General features: G+C 36.3%; 1 protein-coding gene across 9 annotated transcripts in view; it reads right to left on the reverse strand.

The window, feature by feature from the left end:
• Positions 1–19034, reverse strand: part of NF1 (neurofibromin 1) — a 281702-nt gene that overhangs the window by 99769 nt on the left and 162899 nt on the right. For all 9 annotated transcript variants that reach the window (XM_032428720.1, XM_032428715.1, XM_032428713.1 and 6 more), the window contains 5 exons: positions 17111–17269; positions 16488–16585; positions 15284–15430; positions 12507–12653; positions 9145–9255 (listed from right to left, as the gene is read on the reverse strand). In XM_032428720.1, coding sequence (XP_032284611.1) covers positions 9145–9255; positions 12507–12653; positions 15284–15430; positions 16488–16585; positions 17111–17269 — 662 coding nt within the window. The remainder of the gene's footprint in view (positions 1–9144; positions 9256–12506; positions 12654–15283; positions 15431–16487; positions 16586–17110; positions 17270–19034) is intronic.

Here is a 19034-nt window from a genome sequence, read left to right on the forward strand (position 1 = left end):
TTAGGGAAGGCTCACATAAAAGGCACTGCCATCAGAGTTAGACCTGGAAGGAAGCACAAAAGTTTGAACGAAGAAGAAGTACTTTGGGCAGACAGGGAAGACTGCACAAATGTACAGAGGCAGGAGGTATTTAAAGGCCTAAATAATGGATGGCAAATGATTTTTGTTTAGGAGCATCTGAGTGCTGGAGAGTTCAGAATTTTAAATTTTACTTATCATCACGAGGCCCAGGCAGCTTAAGATTAGTAAGAAAAAGAAGATAATGAGGAGTCCAAGGTTGGAGAGCCATTTGGCTAGGTGATGACGCAATTAACTGAGAAAGAGATTATGAGAAGAACCTATCTGGGTTCAAAAGCAGGAAAGGGAAAAACTTTGAATTTTAAATTTTAAATATGTTGAGATTGAAGTGTTTGAAGCATCACTAAGGAGTTATCTGTGCATTACCTGAGTACTCGGATTTGTATATTTCTACTCCAGTTGCTAAGAGGCTTTTTATGTTGACTTCTAGGTCTAATCACGCTAACCTCCAATTAAGTGAGGTTCTCTATTATATGTACCATATAAATAAGATGTAGCAAGCACTGGTTCTATTCATTCAGGAGAAAAACAAATCTTTATAGCAAAGTAAGACAAGTGAGAAACATGTACTGACTTGTACTTCTGCCATTTATGTAGCAATTTCCTTTTATGTCAACACCACTGTTCACAGCCCTGCAATTTTTAAAGAGTGCTGGCCAATGCGATGAAAACATTAGCACAATACAACTGAACTTCCCTGTATGCTAGTTATCAAGGAAAAGAAGTAATCAAAAGACAAAATTCCTTTAAAGAATATACTTAATGTGCTTCAATGTGGATGGTTTAATGTATTTAAAAAACTTTGTTGGGAGGGGTGCCTGGGTGGCTCAGTTGGCTGGGCAACTGACTCTTGATTTCGGCTCAGGTAGTGATCTCATGGGGATCTTAGGTGGGATTGAGCCCCACATCAGGCTCTGTGATCAGCAGGGAGTCTGCTTGGCTCTCTCTCCCTCTAAAATAAATAAATAAATCTTTAACCAAAAAACAAAAAACAAAAAAAACTTTGTTGGGGCACCAGTCACAAAGCATGTGACTCTTGATCTCAGGGTTGTGAGTTCAAGCCCCACACTGGGCGTGGAGTCTACTTAAAAAAAAAAAAGAAAATTAATAAAAAACAACTTTGTTAATGCAGTATGATAGTATCACTTTCATATGCAATCCTTTTCTTATTTAGTTTTATATTAATAAAGTTTAACTTCTTTTCTAATAGACTAATTATGTACTGTTAAATGCCTGGAATGCTATATTTCCAAATTATTTTTAATACTTCAAAATAACCATGGTCAGAAACTACCAATAAACATACACACAAGATCTTTAAGAAAAATAAAGACATCTATCTCTAATATACTTATTTGATTTAAAGTCATGATAATCACAGCAGGCAAAATAATGTATTCCTCTAGTTAGTCAATCCAGTGAAAAAACTAACTAATGAATACATAGATAAGAGGAATAACAAAGATATATTCACTGGGTTCTTTAAGCAAGTAGAGGGATGCCTGGGTTAAGCGTCTGCCTTCAGCTCAGGTCATGATTGCAGGGTCCTGGGATCTAGTCCTGCATTGGGCTCCTTGCTCAGCAGGTAGCCTGCTTCTCCCTCACCGTCTGCCTGCCGCTCCCCTTGTGTGTGCTCTCTTTCTCTCTGACAAATAAATATATAAAATCTTTAAAAAAAAAAATAAGCAAGTAGATTTTGGAAAGACTTTATTTGAATTCCTTGATCTCTGCCAAGGTCTGTCTGTTTATACCAATTGTTTGGAAAACATCCAACAGGAGATTTTCAAAGAGCAAATGGCAGGTCAAGTTCAGAACACGTGACTTCCTAATTATATATAAAAAGCATAGAGTAAAAAGTTAGATCCCCCTCAGGACACTGAAGAAAGCCTGAATTTGTAATCCTCAAAGAAAAAAACATCAAAAGGTAATATTAATTTGAAATTTTCTGAATTACGTATTAGAACCAAATGTAAATATTAGATTTCTAAAATTAAAGTTTGCACTTTAAGTTAAAGAAAAAAAAGAATATTTAACCATGACCAACATGAGCTAACTATATTATCTCAAATGTGGCAACCCATTAGATTTGGATGTAAGATAAAAGAAAATTAGCCTTACTTTAAAAATGGTTTACTATTAAACTTTTGGTCTTTGTCTATACTATGCTTTCACACTCCACATCTACTAATGAATTCTGGACTAAGAGTCAGACTCAAGTTCTAGTTCTGGTCATTTTTAGATATGCATACTCAGGCAACTTACACCCTTTGTCTGAGCCCATCTGTAAAATGAAGGAATTGATACTGATCCCTCTAAATTTTCCCCTATCTTAAAAACTGTTCTAGAGGGGAGGGGGGTGGGGGGATGGATTAGCCTGGTGATGGGTATTAAAGAGGGCACGTACTGAATGGAGCACTGGGTGTTATACGCAAACAATGAATCATGGAACACTACATCAAAAACTAATGATGTAATGTATGGTGATTAACATAATTAAAAAAAACTATGAAACTGTTGTTGTTTTTTTTAAGATTTTAATTACTTATTTCAGAGAGAGCACAAGCAGGGGGAGCAGCAGAGGAAGAGGGAGAAGCAGGTCCCCCCGTTAGCAGGGAGCCTGACACAGGGCTTGATCCCAGGACCCTGGGATCATGACCTGAGCCAAAGGCAGACACTTAACAGACTGAGCCACCCAGGTGCCCCAAAAACTATGAAACTGTTAAACCAAAGATTGGCATTTCCCCAGTGCTGGAATGAGGTTTCCTTCAGTTTTCCCCTCTTTAAAAAAAAGCTAGTTCTTAGATTTGTGTTCAAAGTGTCAGTAAATTTCTGTAATTATTTTGAAACAGGAAAATGATGTTCAAGCTATCAGTCATCAGCCTGTTCCTCCTATCTGTCACTAACACTCTGGGGATAACTACAACACTGATGACCTCAGGGTCTATGGCAGACCGGAGTTCCAAGATGAGCCAGAATTCTATGACAACCCCAAATTCCAAGACAACTCTAAATGCCAACACAACCTTGAGTTTCAAGACAACTTTAAATCTCCATATAACCTCAAAATCCAAGACAATCTCAAAATCCAAGACAACCTCAAAATCCAAGACAACTTCAAATCTCCAAATGATCTTAAATATGAAGATGACCTCAAATACCAAGACAACTCAGAAAACAGCAGTGAGCCCAAAGATAGTCACGACCAGAAATGTGACGACTATGAAAAGTGGTAGCACAACACTGAATCCAATGGTCAACATTCACTTTCTTCTCTATATACTATGCTTGCTGTTTTGTGTGTGCTCAGGCTGAAGTGAACTTGAATGGTCTGCATTCCTAGCTCAGTTCATTACTATCTGCTGAATTACAACAAGCACACTAAGAAAATCAAATTTATTTCAATTTATTTCTTAGGAAATTATCATTATTCTAACCAAATTAGATTGTAGATTTTAATTGTGTTAAGTTTAATTATTACCTTAATATAATGCTTTCCTTCCTTATAAATGCTAAAACAAGCAAAATACTACACATTTGCCTTTTAAATGTTTGCAAAATTGAACAGAAACTCAGATTTTTACATTAAAAGTTTAAGAGAAGAAATTATGTTGGTGATGTTTAACCAAAGTACACCTGTATGTGTGACAGAGGAGGATAGGGGATGGGGAATGAAGACCAGTGTGTGCTATTTTTGTATTGTTTTATTTTTTATTAAATAGACAATACTAATCTTTTTTTTTAAAGATTTATTTATTTTAGAGAGAGAGAGCACACAAGTGGGAGGGGCAGAGGGAGAGGGAGAGAGAATCTCAAGCTGAGTCCACACTGAGCTTGATCCCACAACACTGAGATCATGACCTGAGCCAAAATCAATAGTTGGACACTCAACCAACTGCGCCGCCCAGACGCCCCAACAAGTGCTAATCTCTTAAAGGAAATACTATAGTACACACAAGACAATATACATATATATCTGTGTCACCATACTTCATGAATATGGAATAGTAATATGTTGTCGCAGTAAAGAAAAGGTGCCAATTCTGGGGGTTTTTTTTGAAAAAAATTTTTAAGTTTTTCTTATTAAGTAATCGCTACACCCAACATGAGGCTCAAACTCATGACCCCAAGATCAAGAGTCACATGTTCTTCCAACTGAGCCAGCCTGCTAACTATTGTAATGCATAATACAGTCGGTCCAATGACAAAATTATCTTGCTCTGAGTAAACCTTTGTCTGGTATTTGAAAAGGTCACTTGTAAATTAGATGCCTAGAATTCAAAACTCTTCCATATAGAAATATATCTCATAACTACTAGAGAGTTTCATGCTGGTCTACAAAGGTTGATTTAGCCCAAAAACTTCATACCTAACTTTAACACTGATAATAACTAACTCACTAATAGTGCAGTTGTTAAGGTTTGAAACCCAGCTCTCATTCTTAAGAAATGTGCCACCATGAGTTAAATACATGACCCAGTGCGATTCCAAAACTTCAGTAATAAACTCACTACAAATGAATCACTTTGGATGCCTGTTGAATATATAGATTAGGCTCTCCCCAAGAGATTCTGATTTGGTAGCTCATGGTAGGATCTGGGGCTATGTTTGCTTGTTTTAATTCTCCAGGTCATTCTGACAGCTAGGTCTGGGAATGACTAACAACTTCTCTTAAGTTTCAGTTTATACACATGTCAATCACTGTTAATAACAGTGCCTCAGGTTACCGTTAGGGTTAAATGAAAAATCCTATCACATGCACAATTTGCCTGATGCAGAAAAGCACTCAGGAAATGTTAACTGTTACCATTATTATTACTACTAACTACCTCAAAAGCAATTGCCAGGTATCAGAATATTCCTAAGAGGAAAACTCTTCATTATAACTTTTAGGTTTTATATTTTTAATTATTCTTCAAAAATAACCTGTGTTCCCGGCAACAAGTCAAATAATACAGATACATAACAAATACTATAATTGGTCCTCTACCTTTTCCAATCATACTCCCCTGCAATAAGCAATGTGAACAGCTTAATGTGTCTATTTTCACACATTTCTCAGTATATATATGCTTGTGCACACATATCATATGACAAGTGTCAGCTTTCCTACTGGGTCTTTTTAAAGTGTAATGGAGGACTTCCGTTACTTTCGGCTGCCCAGAATCCATTTTTCCTCATCCTGGTATCTGCCATCCAATTTTCCTTTGGGAAACCCTGCCCCTGGTGTCCTTTCAGTTCATGCAATTCAAGTTGGGCTGGCTTCACCACGGAGCTCCAGGGATGGGTGCATGATTCAGGCCTAGACAAGACATTCCATCCCTCTGCCACAGTGACTGCCTCAGGAATTGGCATATGACTCAAGCCAGGCAGTAAAACCAGCACTTCTGCTGTACCTACTAGGAAAGAGATAATTTTCCCTCTGTTGGTAAGCTGAGAACACAAAACATTGCTGGCCACAGGAAGAGCCTCCTGGGCATAAAATCAACCCAAAGGGGGGAGCCTGGGTGGCTCGGCTGGTTAAATGTCTGCCTTCGGCTCAGGTCATGATCCCAGGGTCCCTGGGATCAAGCCCCACCTCGGGCTTCCTGCTCAAAGGGGAGCCTATTTCTCCTTCTCCCACTTCCCCTGCTTGTGTTCCCTCTCTCACTGTGTCTCTCTCTGTCAAATAAATAAAAATCTTTAAAAATTTTTTTTTAAATTTAAAAAATTAAAAAAAAAAATAAAAGATGACCTGGAAGAAGTTATCTGGGGATTAGGAAGTGGGAGAATAATGCTGCATTAGTATAGGTAAGAGCTAGTAAGAGAGTCTCAGGAATGGCAGTGGGGAAAAATGGTTTCAAAAGGCATTTTCGGGGCACCTGGGTGGCTCAGTTGGTTAAGCCACTGCCTTCAGCTCAGGTCATGATTCCAGAGTCCTGGGATCAAGCCCCGCATGGAGCTCCTTGCTCTGCGGGGAGCCTGCTTCTCCCTCTCCCTCTGCCTGCAGCTCCCCCTGCTTGTGATCTCTCTCTCTCTCACTATCTCTCTCTCTGTGTCAAATAAATAAATAAAATCTTTAAAAAAAAAAAAAAAAAAAAGGCATTTTCAAGGTGCCTAAAAAAAATATTAAACCATTAAGATCCAATTTTAAAAAATGAAAAATTACAACAAATACCAAAAGATAGCCCCTGATAAACGAACAGCACTAGGTGGTTATTTTGAATCACATGATTTCCAGCCAGGAGCATGTACTTGACTTAAGGGGCAGCCAGAAATGTACTGGCTGACCAGCACCTAGCATGAAAAGTTTTGTCAAATAGGTATATTTTAGCTGAACCACATTCTCTTTTTGGAATTTGAAGTATGCAGTGCTGAGGTAATGAAAGACTTAGTAGCTGTGGCTAAAATTGAAAGGATACAGAAAGAGAAAAAACAGGGAGTTGAATATGAAGCCAAGAGAGAGTCAAAGACTGTAAACTAGTTCCAGAACTGATAGCCACCTAGTTCTGTCTACACCTGGGCAGGCTCTGCTGTGTAATTTATGTTTTTCCTGAGGCCTATCTTCGTGAGAAAAAAAGAATGTCTTCTTTGCAATAACAAAGGCCTAACTGAAACAATGTAACTAATCCGTCAGGATCCCATAGCTAAAATCAAGACTAGGTGACTGATAGGAGGATAAAAGAAAAAGGTAAGAATTTTAAATGATTAGGGTTTCTAGCATGGGAAAGAATAATGATGTAACTGAGAAAGAAAATACAGTTGTAAAGAAGCTGATTTGAATATATACTGAATTAAGTTTTGCTATTTCAAGTCTGAAATGTCCGTGGACTATCCGCAAGGAGAATGGGACCTATAGGTCAAAAAATATTAACTAATACATAGTAGTCTAAGCCACAGAAACACAGGAATATCAAAAGAGAAGTCAAACCCAAGCGCTCTTTGACAAAGTTGGCTTTGTAGAGATAAAGCCCTTACTATCTTCTTTTGGACTTGTACCATGGAGGAAGTGGGCCTCTCTCTGCTCTGAGCTACCGTGTGCTCAACTGTCTTGGAGCTAAGACTTCATATCAGGTGAAAATGAAAGCTGAGAGGAGCTCCAGGGTCTAAACAAAAAGCTCAAAATATTGAAAATCTGAAATTGGAAGAGTCCTATCCAAAAACAAAAACCAAAAAAGAAAAGAAAACCTCAAACATACTCTGTACAGAACTTTAAAGTCACAAAATAGACAGGATAGTTTCTATAAGTGCCACCCCTCACCTTTTTTTTTTTTAAACCTAAGAAGAAACAGATTCAGAAAAAAATGTCTAAGATTATGCAGCTAATAAAGAAACAGAGTTGAGAATCCTTAGCACTCTTAAGTCACCATGTTCTATAGGTTTCCTGGAAATCTCACTGATTTAATCCAACAGAGGGTGTCTGCATCAGGCCCACGCTACTTTCCTTGGCCTTTTCTAGAACCTGCAAAGAAGCAACACAATCTTACAGTTTCTGATGCTGAAGAAAAAACCTAGCTTTGAGGTTTTCCAGAAATCTTTGCGATTTATAAACTAACAGGAATTTAAAGGGGGAGGAGGACACACATCTGCCTCTCTCACCAATGTTTGACTTTTAATTACTTTGACAAAACAGGGAGGGTCAAAATATACTGGCTGCATTAAGAGTTGGGGCTGAGGGGCGCCTGGGTGGCTCAGTCAGTTAAGCGTCTGCCTGCAGCTCAGGCCACGATCCCAGGGTCCTGGGATCAAGCCCCGTATCGGGCTCTCTGCTCAGCTGGGAGCCTGCTTCTTTCCTCTCCCTCTGCCTGTCGCTCTGCCTGTTTGTGCTCTCTCTGTCAAATAAATAAAATCTTAAAAATAAATAAATAAATAAAAGTTGGGGTTGAAATACAAATATGGTTCATCTCTATTGCGAAAGAAAATTAGAATTATCTTAGGCAATTTAGAAACGGGTACTGATACAAAAGTTGGAGAGAAGACTTTCAAGGGAAATAAAAGATGTTACTCAGGAATTGTTCAAGAGGAGAGCTCAGGATAAATGCAAGTTTCTATACTCTTGATTCCATAACACCCAGTGCTTAGGACTCCTCGGTCTTAACACCATCTGGATTATTTGATTAAATGCATTTCCCACCTTCCGCATTCCTTTCTTCAATCCTCCCCCACTATTTCTCAGCCTCCATTTATTCCCTACACACTGATAAGCTTTTGCCACTCGTGACTATTCAATCTACTGACATAATTCTTCAATTTATGTTAAATTTAGGAAACTTGGGAAGATTAATTCCTACAGCTACTGAACAGCAAAATTAAGATTACACATAGTCCTAAAATTCCAAAACCAATGGTCTCTCTGTTACATTACATTGTCTCTAAAGTTCAACTACCATGAGTTTATGTCATCAACAGAAAGAAGTAAAAATCACCAACTAATATCACAGATAAGTTCTCAAAAGGAAGGTAGAATGGAGGCAAGAAAGAAAAGGGAGGGCAAGGCAAGCCTCATACCTATTGTTAAGAAGGAGCTCACAGCATTTCCAGAAAGGCTTTCTAAGAACTAGCCTGGACACAGCATGAAAAAAAAATGCAAGCATTTTTCCAGGCTGTCATCTGTGCTATCCTTATAGAAATTTCCCATAGCTTCTCTGAATTATTTGTTAGGCCACCCCAATATTGTCAGACACAGCATATTACTGAAAGTTCTTAGAAAAAGACTCTTAAAGTTTTATTTCTGCTTAAAAAGAAATGTTCCTGATTGTCATGTTGTAGATATTATTTAATCAGAATTCAGCTAAAAATGAAAGATATTTAGCAATCTTTTATTCTTGGTAATTAATCCATTGTAGGAAGTATAAAAAAACTGATGTAAGAAAGAGAAGCCAATAGGAAACAGGTCTCCTGAAAAGCAATTTCTAATATACCACGTATCATTTTGGGACAGGATGCCTATTTATCCAGCTATATTCTTCCAGGTAAACTTGTCTTCAATTCCAGTAAAGTCAAATGGGAAAAACCAAACTTGCTATCTCTCTACATTTGTTATTATTTTTAAAACTCCGTTAAGAGAAACTAAAACATAGTATTTCTTACCTCCGTGCAACATAATAAAATATAGGATTCCCAGCTTTGGAAGTCCCAGCTTGGTAGAAAATGCTTAATGTTTTCAAAGCCTTGAATTCTTCTTTTTCATGTACTTGATGCCTGAAAAAAAAAAAAAAAAAAAAAAAAAAACAGAGTAACTCATAGGCTTTATATTGTCCATTGAGTATTTCTAAAAACCCATGATTAGAGCAATGATAAAATATTTAAAATGACAAAATATTTAAAAAGCAAAACACTTTCTGAAGGGCAATTTTAAAACAAATACCAAAAATTTCAAGGTGTTACTCTTTGAAAACAATGAGTAGTTCTTAGGACTATCCTAAGAAAAGTACTGGGCAGGAATATTAACCATAGGATTGTTTTTTATCATGTATTTTTTTTTCTAGAAGCCGTTGAGTTTTTATTTATTTTTTTTAAGAGTTCAGTTTATCAACCTTTTCTTTATTGGTGTATAATTTTGAATGATTAAAAAGGCCTTCCTTTTTGCACATGTTTTCTTCTTCATGGGAGTTTATCCTCATGAATGATATGAGCACCTTTATCCAGATGGTCACTCAGTTGTACCAACACCATTTATTAAAAGTCCATTCAATGGCTAAAATAAAAAACACAAGAAACAACAAGTGTTGGTGAGGATGTGGAGAGAAAGGAACCCTGGGGCACTACTGGTGGGAGTGCAAACTGGCGCAACCACTGTGGAAAACAGTATGGAGGTTCCTCAAAAAGTTAAAGATAGAATTACCATGTGATCCAATAATTCCATTCCTGGGTATTTACCCAAAGAAAACAAAAACACTAATTTGAAAAGATAATAATGCACCCCTATGTTTATTGTAGCATTATTTACAATAGCCAAGACATGGAAGCAACCCAAGTGTCCAATGATAGACGAATGGATAAAAAAGAACTGGTATATATACAGAATGGAGTATCACTCAGCCATAAAAAAGAATGAAATCTTGCCATTTGCAACAACATGGATAGAACTAGAGGGTCTAATTCTGAGTGAAATAAGTCAGAGAATGACAAATACCATATGATTTCACTCATATGTGCAATTTAAGAAACAAAACAAATGAACAAAGAGAAAACAAAAACAAAACTGGTTGCTGGAGGAGAGGTGGGTGGGGGAATGGGGAAAATAGGTGAAAAGAAGATAGTAGGAAGGGAAAAATGAAGAGGGGGAAATCAGAGGGGGAGACGAACCATGAGAGACTATGGACTCTGAGAAACAAACTGAGGGTTCTAGAGGGGAGGGGGGTGGGAGGATGGGTTAGCCTGGTGATGGGTGTTAAAGAGGGCACGTTCTGCATGGAGCACTGGGTGTTACAGGCAAACAATGAATCATGGAACACTACATCAAAAACTAATGATGTAATGTATGGTGATTAACAGAACATAATAAAATAAAATTAAAAAAAAGAGTACACTTATCATGATAAACACTGAGTAATGTACAGATTTGTTGAGTCACTACATTGTACACCTGATACTGGTATAACAATATATGTTAATTATACTGGAATGAAGTATTTTAAAAATACAGTTCATTTTACCTACTATTTCTATGTGTCTTGTGTACTGAAGGGGGTTGGGGAGAGAGGTTGTATTATCTCAGTCCATCATGTTGCTGGTACCAGGTCAGCATTTGTTTAATATTAATGGAAACAACCTACATATCATTTGATAAGAGAAATAGGTACACATTTGTATAGATAAATGACTGTGCAGCTATCTGCCAGATGTCAACTGAATTATTTCTAAGAGTAGCTGAGAATTTTTTACTTCCTTCTTTAGATTTCTAAGTTTTGAATAATACAACATTTATTTTTATAGCCGAGAAAATTATAAAGCTACCCTCATTTCTTTAAAACAAAAGTGGGTCTCAAAGAGCATCAGTGGGAGCTGACAACAAAAATAACACTTAACATTTATTAAACACTGTATATACCAGACCTTAAGTGTCTCACACGCATTACATCATTTAGTCTTTGAAAGCATAGAAGGTTGTTTTATAAGGGAAGTTAGGGTCTTAGGTAAGGAACAATAAAGGTTTTCTTAGAAAAGTGGAAAAATGGCTAGGATGTCCTCAGTAATGTTGAATAAAAAATGGTTTTATATTCTTCTACTATGCTATTTTCAATTAGGTACTATGAAAATTTTGTGTGGAAAATATTTCTTTAATCATGTAGGAATAAACATCTGTTATACTGAAATGAATAGAAGAGCTAAAGATAAAAATTAAGCTGGAAAGGAGATTGTTATGTATTCACACATTTTTTTTTTTTTTTTTTGAGAGAGAGAAAGAGAGACAGAGCTTGAGAGCACGAGTGGAAGAGGGAGAGAGAATCTTAAGCAGACTCTGTGCTGAGTGGAGCCCGATGTGCAGACCTGATCTCAGGACCCCGAGATCATGACCCAAGTTGAAACCAAGAGTTGGACACGTAACCTACTGAGCTACCCAGGTGCCCCATGTATTCACACACTTTTTTAATGGTATCAAAGAATTGGAGGCATGTGCACACAATATGATCAGTAACAGGCACTTACAATGCAAGGCACATTATATGTAAACCTGTAATGTGAATTAATTTCTGAATGTCACATTCTGCTTTATTTGTTTCTAGCACATATTATGAAAAAAACACTTCACCCACAGTCACTATTGAAGTACTTACTAAGTGACTAAGTGTAAAGTACTATGAAAGGTACTTTAAAGACTAAAGGATTCAGCACACTACTTTTGCTGTAACATCATAAAAGTGAATGTCTTAACAATAAGGATCTTTTACCTCACAAACTAAATCCTTCTAAATGAGATTCAAAACAAATGTCCACAGAAGTTTTATAGCAATACTGAAATATACTGAATTTTCTGAGTCTCAATCTGAATGAAGTTAATAGCATTAACTTTTGGGAGGGTTCTGAAAAATGCTACAGTGTGGCAGAAAGAGTTCAGAACTTAAAACCACAGGATATATGAATTAGGTGTGGAATCTTGGGCAAATCAGTCACTCACTTTGAGCTGCAGCATCTTCCTTAACTATAATATGATTATCTACCCTCCCTTCTAAGTATTAAATGCAAAAACACCTCAAAGCAACATGACAAAGTACCATTCAATAAGATACTATTATTTTTATAAGAAAATCAATATAAAACAAAGCACATGTCAACAATATATAAAGTAAGAAAAATGTGGGATCCCAAAATATGGCAATGTGGTCATTAGGCACATCTATCCTGATAATCCTCTATCAGAAATACAAGTATATCTAACAAGTGGCCTGGTGGTAAACCTTGCACCTCAAACAAAAGAAAGCAATTATTATTTCAACGTGGTACCTTACCTAGTCATAAATTCCTCAAACTTTGAACTGGTAAGGTTAAGGCTGGACCAGTGTGTATCTGCCACAGGTTTGTGCTCTGGAGGACCCAGGTACGCAAGAAGTGTTGCCATCTTATCGAAAGGTCGTCTTCCAACAGCTTTGTGATCCCTAAATATAGCAAACTACTTAGAAAAAAGTAGCAGTTCACATTTAGCAGTACACATTGCTTTAGATTATCATTGGTTGCTTTTCTTCTTACTGTCAGCTGGTGGTTCTTGCTGATTTGTAAGTAGCACCAAAAAGACCTCACAAGGGTTGTAAGTATTCATTGGGGACATCTTAGAAATATGACCACTCCCCAAACTACAAAATTTACATAAAAATTCTTCTTTTTTCTAGTATTCTTTTTTTTTTTTTTTTAAGATTTTATTTATTTATTTGAGAGAGAGAATGAGAGAGAGAGAGAGCATGAGAGGGGGAAGGTCAGAGGGAGAAGCAGACTCCCCGCTGAGCAGGGAGCCCGATGTGGGACTCGATCCCGGGACTCCAGGATCATGACCTGAGCCGAAGGCAGTCGCTTAACCAACTGAGCCACCCAGGCGCCCTCTTTTTTCTAGTATTCTTAATCCATTACCATTAAACAGGCAATCAGTAAGTAAAAATAACGTTGTGATCCACTTTTTCCACAAGATGAAAAGAATCCTTTCTGAGAAACTACGCTTTACAAATTGGGATATATTTGTCCCTGATACCGGATCTCTGTTTAACCAGGGTAAATATGGATTTTCAATAACTATTAAGCATTTAAAACTATACAAGAATAACAAAACACTATTTCACAAACGTCAAACTGGCAAAAATTATGAAGTGTACTAATGCTAACTTTGGTGAGGATGCGTACACGGAGGTACTCTCACACAGTGCTGACCAAAATGTAAATCAGCATGTACACTGTGAAAAGTAATGTGGCAGTATCTAGTAAAGTTGGGGCTGTGAGAAGCCCAGAACCCAGCAATTACACATTGAGGTAAGACACAAGGAGACAAATATGAAGAATATTTATTACATTACTATTTAAAATAGTGAAAAACAAAAAAACCCCTAAATATCAATTAGGGAGAAAATAAATCTTGATACAGTCATCCAATAAAGCACTAACTTAAGTTAAATAAATAATAAATCTCAAAATACTGTGTGAAGAGACTATATTCAGTATATAATCTCTGCAAAATTTTAAAACACACAAAACTATGTTATACATACCTATAATTTCCTTATTTTGTCAGTTACATAGAGGGAAATTATATCTTTTCCCCCAAGAAATAAAATGTTATAAAGATCTGAAGTGAAATAGCAAACTAATGTCAAAGCTAGATGGTAGACGTGGGTCTCTGTATATTATAGCCTATACTCTTCTGTATGTTTGGAATGTGTATTTTTTAAAAACCAAATTAAAAAAAAACTGCAGCATCAAACTACACAAATATGTATGTGAATTATATAAATGAATGTTTGCATTTAAAGGTTCCACAGTTTATTTTAGTGTGACAGATAAAGCATCTTCAATCTTCCTCTATCAGGGCACACATCAGTCATGTCCATATCACTTTAATCCACTAACAATTCATGAAGGATTAAAATGCTCTCTCTTTTAACCACCATCTAATTAGTTAGCCTTAGCTTCATGGTCTTCTACCACTTCCATGAATGAGCAAACCATTTTTATTAGCATTTAAGATTTTCTGGACTCATTTTATATATATATATTTTAAAGATTTTATTTATTTATTTGACAGAGAGATACACAGCGAGAGAGGGAACACAAGCAGGGGGAGTGGGAGAGGGAGAAGCAGGCTTCCCGCTGAGCAGGGAGTCCAATGCAGGGCCCGGTCCCAGGACCCTGGGACCATGACCTGAGCTGAAGGCAGACACTTAACGACTGAGCCACCCAGGCGCCCCTCATTTTGTATTTGTAAGAGAACTCCTCACGCATAGGAATTTGGACCCTTTAACACAACTAGAAAGAACAGCAAGTGATTCAGGCTACAAAAGACTTTAACTAAAAACAGCTAATAATACCCAAGTTAATACTTTTTAATTACTGAATGTTTTCTGCATAAAGCTTTATTTGCATATACTTGAGAGTATCACAAATAGAATCAGAACACTGGCAATGTTTTAATTATTAAATTCCCGAGAATGAGCTACTCTTCAAATTCAGATGCCAATACTCATTTGAGCTTCTAGTAAATTTTTTTTTTTTTTTTTTTTTTTAAAGATTTTATTTATTTATTTGACAGAGAGAGACACAGCGAGAGAGGGAACACAAGCAGGGGGAGTGGGAGAGGGAGAAGCAGGCTCCCCGCAGAGCAGGGAGCCCGATGCGGGACTCGATCCCAGGACCCTGGGATCATGACCTGAGCCGAAGGCAGTCGCTTAACCGACCGAGCCACCCAGGCGCCCCAAGCTTCTAGTAAATTTAACCTTTACATTGTGTTGTACATGTTTGATGTGTTGCAAACCAGAAAAAAAAAAACCCCAAAGGGCTAATTTGTGATTTTTCAGCTTAACTTTAAAAAAAAAAAGTCTGTAGCACCTCGGTGGGCTTGTTGATCATTTAATATGAATCAACCCTTTGCCTATTTATTTTTTAAGAGTCTAGAGTTCTACATTTCTCTTTCCAAACCACAATTCTTATTCTGAGCAGATGCAAAATAAAAAAGCATTATTCAGGACCAATAGTTTTTATAAATTAAAACTAAGAATTTTCAAAATCTCCATGACTGTGAAAATCTTACCTGTTGCTAGAAAGATACTGGCCAATTTTCTCTTGATTGTTCCAGAGTAGACGATGTAAAGCAAGCACATTGCCATCACTGATGAAGGAAAGACTATGATTTACTGCATCACTTGTAGGACAATCAGATGCTATATCAAGGAAAAACCTTAAAAAATATAAAATCATTAGAATTTTTAAAACCAGATACACTCTTATCTATGTTTGAATCAAATGTATATGAAGTAACTTTGTAAAATAACTAAGATTACAAGTATGGAGGATTATGATATTATTCACACATGACTGTCATTAAACAAAACAAGAAGAGACAGGAGAAATGGCTTTCCATTTCTGATACCTGACTTTGGCTTCAGAATAGGTTTTGAAGTCAGACAACAACAAAATTTAGATGGATGAGACTTTGGATCGAAGCCAGTACTTCACAGATAAGGAAACGGAGACCAAAACAAGACAAAAGAAAGACCTCCCCAAAGTTATACAGCCTATTAGGTCAGAGCCAGGATTAGAACTTTTGTTCTCTTAACTTTCTAGGGTAGTCAATCTGCTAGAATATGAATCCTATGCTGACATTCGCTTTTTCTCCAATACGGCTTGCAGTCCAACAATATACCTTTTAAACTCCAACTAGAAAGAAGTTGATATGAACCGTAACGAAAAACTGGAAGGCAGAGTTGTACAAGTCTAGCTTAGACTATGACTTAAAAAAAGTCATAAAAAGCAGAATTCTGGACCTTAACTTACATTTACAAAGCACTTTCTCATACACTGTATCACTTGTTTCTTTAAAGTCAACTCAGACAGGCAAACAGTTATTGTCCCCATTTACAGATAAACCAACAACTCAAATTCAACATCAAAAAAATTGTCATTATACACTATTATGCATTATGTGTGCCATTTTGGTTTCAGTTTTTACTAGAAGGAATCCTTTTCTTCTTCCTCTCCTCCATATTGTAGCAACCTCAAATCCTTTATTTTTGTAGATGTGTCAAAATTCCCTGCTGGTTTTCAAATATGGAAATCACTACCAAATTATAAAGAATATGGATTTACTTTGCCACTGTCTCTTACATAAAATAAGATTAACTCTGCTCTTGACCTAGAGAGGAAAGAGGAAAAAACCTACACAGGAGCTTCATGTAGACCTAGTACCCAGACTTAAATGAAATTGACAATATTTAAGTCAAATAGAGCAGTCCTACCTCCGTGCTGCATCAAAGTTGCTTTTCACAAAATCATTAAAAGGCCGCATATGCTCTTCTTTTGTGAAAAGAACATGATTGGCAATACTCTGAAGTATCTAAACAATGGAACAGGGTTATAAATCAGATCATTCATTGTATGAAGCGTACACAATCATATATTCTTTAAGAAGTACTAAATGTCTCATTGATATAATTTCTACTGGTAATTAAATTATTACTCATCCTATAAATACTAGGTGTTGTTTCTGTTCTTTCCCAAATTACTACATATATACACATATATTTATTTACAAACACAAAAATACATATTAAAATTTTTAAATGTCTTTCTTAATAAAAAGAATCATACGGTCTCCATTTCAGAATTTCCAGAATGAATACATAGAAAACTATCTTCAGAAGACATTTGCTAAGATTGTTTTCCCATGATAATAAGGCCCATCAGGTATCAGTCTAATTAATTCCTTTTTAATTTAACAAATAAAAATAAAACAAAAGCATATAAGTGAGAACCATAGGGTATTTTAAAAATCAATTCAAGTGTAAGTACAATAAATATGAAAAACGGAAAATTTAGCTGGAAGAGAAATTTTAAATAAGTTATCAAAATAATTCTTCACCTTTGACATTAACTTCAAGCCCCTTTCGATTCTAGGTGGTGGCTTTTTATCTAAAATCCCTGCTTCATATGGTGAGACAATGGCAGGATTGATAAATCTGAGGAACATGGCACTTCCCACTGCACCGATGCTGTTCTGAGGGAATCGCTGGCTAACCACCTAAAAACAAGGAGTTGAGAATTGACTATGTGGTTTGAATTTAAAAAGGAAATGGGAAGAAAAAGCTCGAGGGTCAAACTTTCACACAAAAACTCTGAATAGATCAACCCTTGTAAACAACACAGTTCTATTTTTTTCCTACTCCCAACATATCAGTAAATAAAGTTTATCCTCAATTCTTGCCCTCCATCCTTTTAAAGCACAACAAAGGTATCTAAGAAAAAAGAAAAACCTCATGAATGAGTGGTGTGGGAGAGACCTGAAAAAAGATCTTACATTTGTCATTGTTGTTTATACTGCAAGTTTGGTAAGTAACAAAAGCAGACCAAATTTTCACACAAAGATTATCATATTTTACTAAAATTAATAGACATGACAGTGTGGTCAACTCTTACAAGACGAGGCTAAGTTTTCAACAGCATACCCCGAAACATCCAATATCTAATAATAAATACTTACATTTTGTTGTATACCTGGTACAACTGAATATCTTGAGCAAAATGCTTGCCACACACAAACAAGAGTTAGTTTTTTAGATTCCTATCAAGAGAAAAAACTTACTTACAAGAAACATTATTGCCAGTTCCATTTCTTCCTCAGAATGCTTTATAAGATAAGGACCTATTATGTAAATCATGGAGGAACAGGAATTCTTGGGGACCTAAAAGAAAAAAGGATCCCACCAGCAGAAAAGAGAACCCTTTTGTGTACCTCAGGGCATAATTCTGTCAAATAAAACAAGTTAAGGAAACAAGAAATGGTTGCCCGCACTGAAAAACATCATGAGCCCAATATTTAAAATTATTTTTCTCTTTCTTTTTATAAAACATTCTACACTGAAGGTAAAGTAATAGGCACATTAGATTAGGGAAAGTGTTAGGAAACCAGCTCAGCTCCCATCTCTTTTCAGTGACTCCTGTTTGAAGTTAACATATGAAAATATTATTCTAAAACTTACATTTTTTTTTTACAGATAATACAGCCGTATATTTATTTTTCAAGAACACTTTTATAACATTTTAATCTCTGCAACTGCTCTCGCTTAGTGTAGCTAACTGCTGCTTAAAGCAGTGGTGGCTACGGCAGCGAAGCCGCAGCGCTCTGGGCAATATCCGAGGAGTCTAGGGACAGACGCACATTTCAGAGGATATTGGGGGGAAATGAGAAAATGGGATTTATGTGCAGAATCTCACAAAACTCTAGTTTACTTTATGATGCTTTAATGAATTAATACTCCTTGTCACGAATTCATATGGTTCACTGACTCCAGATTAACTCTGGGAAGAATAAGGATTATTTCATTTCTTTCTATGCCCTTTAGTGTTTCATGTGGTATACATTTTAAATGTCTTCTTATTCACTGCCTGAGATCTCTAAATAGTTTTCTACCATATCTGATAGAGAATTAGTAAATGTAAGATTTCAGAGAATGATTTTTTAGGCCGAAGAATATCCCTGTAAGTGGTGATAACAGACAGGAGTTGTAACTAATATAGTCTCACCTTCATTTATACTACATAGCTCAGAAAGCTTTCTTTGTCTTAAAGTCCTCTGAGTGCTATTGCATGAAGGACAACCTTACACTTAAAAGGAAGCTGGTGCAGATGACTAAATATAGCAGCCTTACTAGAATAGCTTTAAAACCCAAATACCGTTTGAGAATTACTTTTGGCTGAAACAGTTTTAGAAATAGAATTAAGAAGAAAATTCAAGTGTTTTTACCACTCTAGTACAGTATTTAATCTTTTGGGGAGTAGGAATAGAA

Source organism: Phoca vitulina, unplaced genomic scaffold (genome assembly GCF_004348235.1).
Source record: "Phoca vitulina isolate PV1807 unplaced genomic scaffold, GSC_HSeal_1.0 scaffold40, whole genome shotgun sequence".
Taxonomy (NCBI): Eukaryota; Metazoa; Chordata; class Mammalia; order Carnivora; family Phocidae; genus Phoca; species Phoca vitulina.